This window comes from Botryllus schlosseri, chromosome 3 (genome assembly GCF_051294905.1).
Source record: "Botryllus schlosseri isolate E-star chromosome 3, Bs_hap1, whole genome shotgun sequence".
NCBI classification, from domain to species: domain Eukaryota; kingdom Metazoa; phylum Chordata; class Ascidiacea; order Stolidobranchia; family Styelidae; genus Botryllus; species Botryllus schlosseri.
In genome coordinates, this window is record NC_137238.1 from 2,400,460 (window position 1) to 2,408,856 (window position 8,397).

At 40.5% G+C, this 8,397-nt stretch overlaps 1 protein-coding gene across 1 annotated transcript; it reads right to left on the minus strand.

The window, feature by feature from the left end:
• Nucleotides 1-4,428: 4,428 nt before the first annotated feature.
• On the minus strand, nt 4,429-6,890 carry LOC145435533 (3-oxoacyl-[acyl-carrier-protein] reductase FabG-like). The gene is made up of 2 exons (XM_080312803.1): nt 6,147-6,890; nt 4,429-4,680 (listed from the first exon to the last, which is right to left on the minus strand). Exons 1-2 carry the CDS (start codon nt 6,719-6,721, stop codon nt 4,491-4,493), a joined length of 765 nt encoding a protein of 254 aa, XP_080168929.1. The 5' UTR covers nt 6,722-6,890; the 3' UTR covers nt 4,429-4,490.
• Between the last annotated feature and the right edge of the window lie 1,507 nt (nt 6,891-8,397).

Genomic DNA, 8,397 nt, shown 5'->3' on the forward strand with positions numbered 1-8,397 from the left:
TCTACAATGCGCTATTAACGCATTCGTAAATGTTTGATCAACTAGTGCACTGGCCCCCACAGCATGTAGATAATATAACTGCTAGTACGAAGTGTCACGATCGATGTCGTGTTTTGTTTGTTCAGTCTTTATCTGCATTCCGCCGTCGCAACGGGCTTGCGTAGTTGGTAGGTTAATGTTTGTTTTCGGTGGCATTGAAAAACTGATATGAGTCATTGCAGATAACTATGCTCGCATTGCATGGTCATCTTATAACAAGGTCACTGTTTCCTAGTACCGAAATTATATGCTCTTAATTAATATATGAACGAAAATACGTGTCGCTATACTTTTTAGTCGCAGCCAATGCCTTGAAATCTCGATACGAAGTATGAAACTATTCGATACATGCCGCAAAGGACTACCCTTGCTCATTAGGGTACTTCAAACATGACTTTTTTCTCAAATGGTACTGTCTACTTGATAGAATTTTTAGGTTACAAAAAAAAATGCACACCAATTATGGTGCCATTTCGACCTATAGAGGCATTGCTATAAGACAGGGGTTCTCAACTTCCCTTGTGCCACGGGCCGCATTTTAACAACATAAGACGCCGCGGGCCGCAGAACATTATCACAGTGTATTTGTGGGCTACTATTAAATTTAGGCTACTGTAGCCTATTTACCAGTCGTATGCAGGCCAGTATATGCACCTTTAAACCTTTTCAACAAAGAACCGAACTCTCTGTTTCAAAGCGGAAGAGAGCAAGTATAAAATTACGGTAACTTTTTCGTTACAGAAGCGATTATGACATTGAGCTTTCAGTGATATGAGAAGAAGTCTGGCGTTCGGGGTGATTTCTGAGCAAACCGATCAACTCTTCTCCTTTCATTCCATGGCGGGGGCCCTGCATCATTAGTTACATAAGTTAGTTTTGTCAAGTTGATGTTTTTCGCTGGTCCCCCTCCCACGTTGGCCCAGCCTGCATTTTCTCTGTAAATATGTCCATTCTGACAAACTGCACCCAGATAATTAGCTATGCAAAGTCTGTAGAGTTGGTGAATTCACCAATGCTAGGAATCGCCAAGTTTATGTATCAGTTCCACTGCGGTCGTTGCCCCGAATATTTCAATGACTTCTTTACCTCGGAATCAAAAGCGCACAGGTATGTTGTATACAACATACGCGCGTCCACGTCGTCCAAATATCATATGATCGACCGAAAAGATCAGCGCTCTATAAAATATGCCGGACCTGATGTGTGGAACAGTATCCCGCCGGCCATCCGACAGTCGACGAGCATGTCCACATTCAAGTCGAAATACAAGCAATTACTATTAAATAAATACAGTCCATCCTCAAGATTACCGGACCACGACTGACCAATGGATGTCGCTTCCCATGACATGCCGCGCTATTCTTGTCGCTTTCTTTTTCTATACTGTCTTATTTACTTACATTCAGTGTGCATGCCTCCTCTTTACATCGCCTAGGCCAAGGTGGGTGTCTGATTCCATAGACAATCCAAGTCGCTTCGACATCTTCCTGTCTATTCATTGTATCGCATTTTTTTGTGGTGTATTGAACTGATAAAATTGCTAATAAACCAATGATGATGATGAAGTAGTCTACTTGACAACGTGTTTCAGAACATGCGATAAAAGATCGACCGACATTGCGGTTACTCTTTTGGTCACGGTTGAATCAGACAACTGTAGCTTCGAAATATGTCAGGTGATGTTGTCGTTGCTGCTAAGTTCCGGAAACATCAAACACTCCCAGAGTTTTATTGAAATCACACCTTCTCTAGCAAATTTTGTGGGTTTAGCGATATTCCCAGCAATTTTGAACGATGTGTCTGCAACGTCGTCGGCAATTTTACAATGCCTCGAAATATGGATTACTGGGTTTTACGCATATCTAGCAACGTTATTTGTAAGATCAGGCGATATGAATAACTCCAGACGAAACTGTCGTATTTTAAACTTCTACGCTTCGTTACGACTTACGAAAACTGTTCTTCGACAAGTATGACACAACGGTCTTCGATACCGTGTCAGTAATGTCAGTAATATAATGTCAGTAATAATTGCGTTCATAATGAAAGATCTCGCGGGCCGCAAAATAAACGTCTGCGGGCCGCGGGTTGAGAACCCCTGCTATAAAAGATAAAAGTTTTGGATTTATTTATAAAAATAAATATATGTATTTTTCAAATTGTACTGGCTAACCCATGAAATTGCTAGGTTGTCCGAAAAAAAAACCCAGTTTGAATTGAGTCAAATTTTTTCTGCGTCGTTTTTTATTCAGACAAGCTAACAATTTAATATAGCAATGCCACTATAGGTTGGAATTGAGTCAAAATTGGTGTGCAGCGTTTATTAGATAGCCTAACAAATTTATCGAGTAGTCAGTACAATTTGAATTTAATTGTTCATAACAGCTGGCACATTTGTAGTATTGTCAAAAATCCTCGTCATATATTTGAATTAGTTTACATAAATAGGATGCAGCCTATGTAACTTCGATTACCGTGCGTCACGCTCGATGAGATCTCATTGACGGACTGAGTCGGCTTGCAGCGAGACCGACAAGTGATAAGAGCCTAGTGCTCGTATTTCGTATCTTGTCGCATCCTGTATCAAACGCGATCAATAACGAACACAGGAAGCAGAGAACCACTGCGGTGTTGTAACATCAGCACCGGTAAGGTGGCGTATTGGTGGAGCGACAGGATTATTGGTCGGTAGGTCGTGGTATCAAATACTGGGACAAAGACGTGATCAATAGAACTGGTATCTGTGGGTTGCACGCTTGGCCCTCAGCGTTTCCATGATAGCATGAAGGTGTGCTGTATTAAAACAGCCTTCATCAGCATCTTCCTTGTTCAGCGGCATTCGCACATCATGCTCCCAGATCTTCATATGCGCAGATTATGAGTGGGTTTATGTCTTTATTATATATGCCGCAAAAACATGGAGGACAAAAACATACAAAGTTCTATTCTTCTTCAGCAACCCAGTCATGAAGTATATCCCACGGCTAATACATAGGCGTGATTTTAATGGTTCTTATAGTTGGTCGCAGAGCTATTTGGAAAGTTCGAACGCCGAAATCAGCACCGCGTATATTTATATTATATCACCGCCAACAATATATGTACAGTTTTGAAATGATGATTCTATTTCTGTCCTGAGACGTGCGTACCATGCGCCGATAAACAGAAGATGAGCCACGAGAACGGTGTCGTGAGAAACTGATACCCATATAGGCTGAGCTAGGCCTACATTCGTGGCAATATTTTGAGTCAGCTGCATGTGCTCTTGTGCAGCATGGCATTGATTGTCCTATTGTAAATGATGACAATGTTCAAAGACTATAATAGGCCTGCTAGCGCTCGCTACCGATTGAGCGCCTTCTGTCACTTGAATTTGGCACAAATATTCTTTATTTCTACTCTTTTACTCTACTGTTGTAGTAGTGCTTATTGCTAGGTAGTTGTAAATGTTGTAAGTTGTTGTTGAAAAATAAAATGACCTTCCTGGGTCATAGCCACAATATAGTTTTGGTTTCACTTGTAATCGATGGCAGGGGAAACAATATTCGTCCGAACATTGATGGATTATTGAATGCCGCAAAAGAGGTCGCAAATATAGCTAGCTAAACGAGAAGCTGAGTATAGATACGGCGTCATATTGCGGCTTTTAGTGTGAGTGCCCTGCCGTCATCCATCAATACAATAGTGTTTTTGGTCCAGGAAAAGCCATTAGATGCTAAACACGAATAGCCGTATAGCGACCACTTCAGAGCTCCCTTGCAGCTGCCCGATAGACTGAATGTGACGGCAGCGCGCGTGATGTTGCTCCTGTTCTGCATTCAAGAGCTAATTATGAATAAAATGTAGACCAAAGTTTCGAGAAATTACGGAATAGTGTCATTTTACAATTCACAAATGGAAAAGCGTGATATTTCATGTTGATGATATTTCTAGAATGCAATATGATTCTTGACGACAAAGGTTCTTTTCGCCAGTTTTCTATCACAGTTCCTTTCATTCTACAGCCAAGATGCAGCTAGTGATTGGAACATGAAATTCAAGAGATTCAGATCGAAGATTTACTATAAAATGCGGAACTGTTGTGGAAATGTTCTACAAATTTTCATTTGTGAAAGCGAACATCACCAGGTTCATATTGTGATAAGGTACTTTCACCGAAGGCTCGTACTGTAGTTCTGACTTTGGCCGGGGAGTATAATATTATTACATCACATGGTTACTGGAAACTTGGAAACTGGTGAAAGATGTGCAATATAGTTGAATTAAAGAACTCTGGTACCACGCAGGAGGTATTGCTGATCAAGATGACACAACCGTTGCATCTATGACAGCCGACGTGATAATTCCCAATCCAAGTTTCTCCAGATAAAACAACTTCTTTCGAATGAATATTGATCACCGGAACAGTTTATTAGAAAATCAATACATGTATTTTCGAGTTTATAATACATCTATTTCATGGTCAGAGCTCTTCCACCGTCAACCAAAAAATTGATTCCTGTTGTCCAGGATGAGTCATCAGATGCCAAAAAGTGAATGGCCTTTGCAATGTCGTCCGTTGTACCAACTCTTCCGAGCGGATGGGCCTCCATGGCTCTCTGTCCTAGCTTTTGTAATTCCTCACCCACGAGTCCGGCAGCCCTTAAATATAGAAAGCGGAGTACGCTGTGAACGCTGTCTTCTCGAAATGTGGTCTTGAACATTATTATACCTAAAATTGTAACGCTCGCATGTAATGGTCGGGTTAGACCGAATGATTTATTTCGGTTTACAAGTAATACGGAAACCGCGTAGCCATTGCAGATATACAAGGGCATAATATTTCGAATCAATTCATAACAGTATGAATCCATTCAAATACGTATATTTTAGTTACCGAAATTAATATTATACTGGTTAAATTACTTGGCATTTATAATGGTACTTTTCGTACCTTATCTATTTCTTATCGCTTCATGTAATCACAATATTTCACAGAAATCTAGCTTTCGCCAAATTACGCCGCTTTATACGACATTTAGATGCTGGGGTGATTTCACGACAGGAACAAATTATGGGGGCCATAAAACATATACAATAAGAAATTATGACAAGGGGTTATAATTTATTTCTCTCCCTACACGACTAAGTTCGCTACAATGAATATTTGATTCAGATTCGACTAATCGAATCAATTTGCATAGCCTTAATATAGTACAAAGAATATATATTCATTTACTGTGGCACAGTAGCGTTCTCATGCGGTACTCATGACAATTTGAACCACAAAAGGGATGTACACTAGGGTTGTTCAATGTTCATGAATAACTTTTTTTTCGGATACCAGTGATTCACTGAATTCATTGTCAGATTACCCTAAAACCGCTGTACACCAAATTTGGTTCAATTATAACAAGCATAAGCCGCCGCTGATCCAATTTTATTTTAAAATGAAATATTTAAAAGAAAATCAAACTTTTCTGTCAACACAATGAAATTGTTGAGTTGTCTTCAAAAACGATGCGAAACAAATTTGAAACAATGTTAACCCGTAGAAGAGGAATTATGTGAGTTTTTCATTGATAATTCTGAGATTACCCATCGTCAATGCTATTTTTGCAAATCCAGAACTTTTAACTGCAATAACTTCACTTCTACCGGTTGGAATTGAGTCAAATTTGCTTTGCATCGTTATCGAAGACAACTCAACAATTTCATGGGATGGACAAAAAAATATGAATTTTTTTTTTAATTTTCCATAATAAATTACAAATTTAAATTGGCTCTACGGCGGCTTCTACTTGTTAGAATTGAACCAAATTGAGTGTGCAGCGTTATTTAGGGTAACCTGACAATTTAATCCGTGAATCAGTAGAATCCGACAAAAAGATATTTTTGAACAGCCCTAATGTACACTTACGCAAAAACGAATTTTTACTTCTCAAAATCTTAGTTGTAAAATAGAAGCAGTTTTTGTCTCTTAAACTGTTACGGTATAAGTGGAAGTGGCTTAAACGGAGCACCCGTTAAATAAATAGTACATGCACGCAAAGTCCGCCGGAGTACTCCAGAACAGTAGTAATTCGATACTGATCCCATCTGGACAATAGTAATAACACAAGGCATACCTGGCAATATTTGTGTTACCCACGGCGGAGGGGTTGACTGAATTAACACGAACTCCTTTCGGCGCAAACTCCCGAGCAACTAGTTTGGTGAAATGGTCCACGGCAGCCTTGCACATGTTGTACAGAAGAGAACCAGAGACCGGATGTAGCCCGGCAACGCTGGAAACGTTTACAACGTTCCCTTTAGACGCCACCAAATACGGTATTGCTTTCTGAGTCAAAATGTACATTGCCCGCACATTGACGGTATATAGCAGGTCGAAATCCCCAGCGGATGAGGTCAGTAGATCCCCTAGCCTGCAATCTGCGGCGTTGTTGACGAGTATATCCAGACGATTATACTTTGTCACAACCTTATCCACCACACCTTCAACTTGCTGTTGGTTTCTGAAATCCGCGCGTACTTGCAGAACATCCTTAGCTCCGTTATCTCGACATTCTGCTTCTGCGGAGTTCAATTCATCTTTATCCACGATAGCTAAAGCGACGCCTTGCTTCGCGAAACGTTTTGCAGTCTCGCGACCGATGCCGCTTGCCGCGCCAGTTACTAACACAACCTTGCCAGTAAAACTCATGTCGCCGCAGCTATTCAGTCAGCGTATCTGCTCTTGTGTTCAGTCGGACTATATACGAAACGTCGCGTATGATATATGCGCTGTTTACGAGCCTGTGTAGACTTGACGAGCCGATACGGTGGCCGCAAGCGCTGTCAGGCTATATAATCGATACGACTGCGCGTCCTGAATGATCAATTTCGTTTCAGTAAGTATTCTGCTCGTATTTCGTACCTTATCGCGTTCTAGATCATACGTGAATAATAGCGGAAACATACACAACGACATACTGATCTCGTTAACGCGTGTCTTGTAATATCAGCGATCCGGTCATATTATATGTCATGATATCCATTCGTAAACTGCGAAGCAAAGTAGAATGAATTGAAATAATGGGGCCAAGTCGGTTCTTTTTATGAATATATCACATATGACTCTATGCATCGACACAGCTGATGTACAATGTACAATGTACACTGTACAGTGTACAGCTTCGTATTATATCAAATTTTGAGGTATAGCTATGCAACATACCATAATGTAGGCTTACCATACGTCCTCTTTTAAGAGGATTTGTCCTCTTTTTTGACTTTTTTGAAAGTGTCCTCGGAGGACGCCCTTTTGTCCTCTTTTTTGAGATTTTGTCCTCTTTTTTGAAAATTTAGGTCAGATTTAGAGGTAATTGCGAGTGATATGCCGCAAATTAGCGCAGAAGTGAAGCTCCGGCGGGTATTTCGGAGGGAAAAGTGGTGATTTCAGCTCTGAGCGAGAAGTGAAGACCTTTTTTTTTTTTTTGTTTTTAGTCAACCGATCATGAAGTGGGAAAAATTTACCGGTTTTTGAGAATTCTTCTCCAGTTTTGCATGTCTGAAATTTCTGAAAAAGTGTCCTCTTTTTTCATTTCCGAAATATGGTAAGCCTACCATAATGCGTAACTAAACAACCGCGGTTTTATGGACCTAACTATTCTGTAGCTTACATTCTACGAAGACGCGTGTCGCGTGACGAATAAAAACAACAAAATTATTGAAAGCGTGAAGATATCACGAGACGTGAAAATATACCTTATAGACCAAGCAATGCAGCGTTTCATGTCGATATCGGGATAAGCATTACCAAGAATGCGCTAAATCAGATCCCCGCCATCCACAATAACCGCTCTTAAAAGCGATTACCGCATAGTGCGAACATTGGTTGCTAATATTTTCTGTATTAATGGTGTTTTTCGACTTCAATGATCATATACAACAGGCCGTTATTCTTTATCCCGATGGTCACACTGATCAGATTGCGAGAAGGAGCCAACATGACATAAACTGCCAACACTTGGGAATCGAATCGTAAACCTGTTAGTGTTGCAGCTGTAGATCATACCATTACGTTATCTCGCCACACAGACATTGAAATTTCAAAACATCTCTCTCCAGGTCACGCAATGGCGCTTTCAACTTACGTAAAGTCGTAAACTCTTGTAACCCGAGACTCAACACCACTCTACGCCATCAACGGGATCGTCTGTGATTTGGTCATGTCGGCAATCACATAAATGGAAGACGGTGCCGGTGTGTCTGGTAACATTCGCGTCAATTTGGTCTTAGACATATGGTTTTGCCGTCCATTCGCGACAATTATTAAAAAAACACGTGTCTCGTGAATCTGCGAGTTTATAACACATCTATTTCATGGTCAGAGCCCTG

Bases quoted from the DNA above. Each gene is read 5' to 3' on its own strand.
- LOC145435533 (XM_080312803.1), bottom strand. From the start codon at position 6,721: ATGAGTTTTACTGGCAAGGTTGTGTTAGTAACTGGCGCGGCAAGCGGC. The intron at 4,681-6,146 runs GTATGCCTTGTG...TCTATATTTAAG, and splicing joins GGTAACACAAATATTGCCAG to GGCTGCCGGACTCGTGGGTG.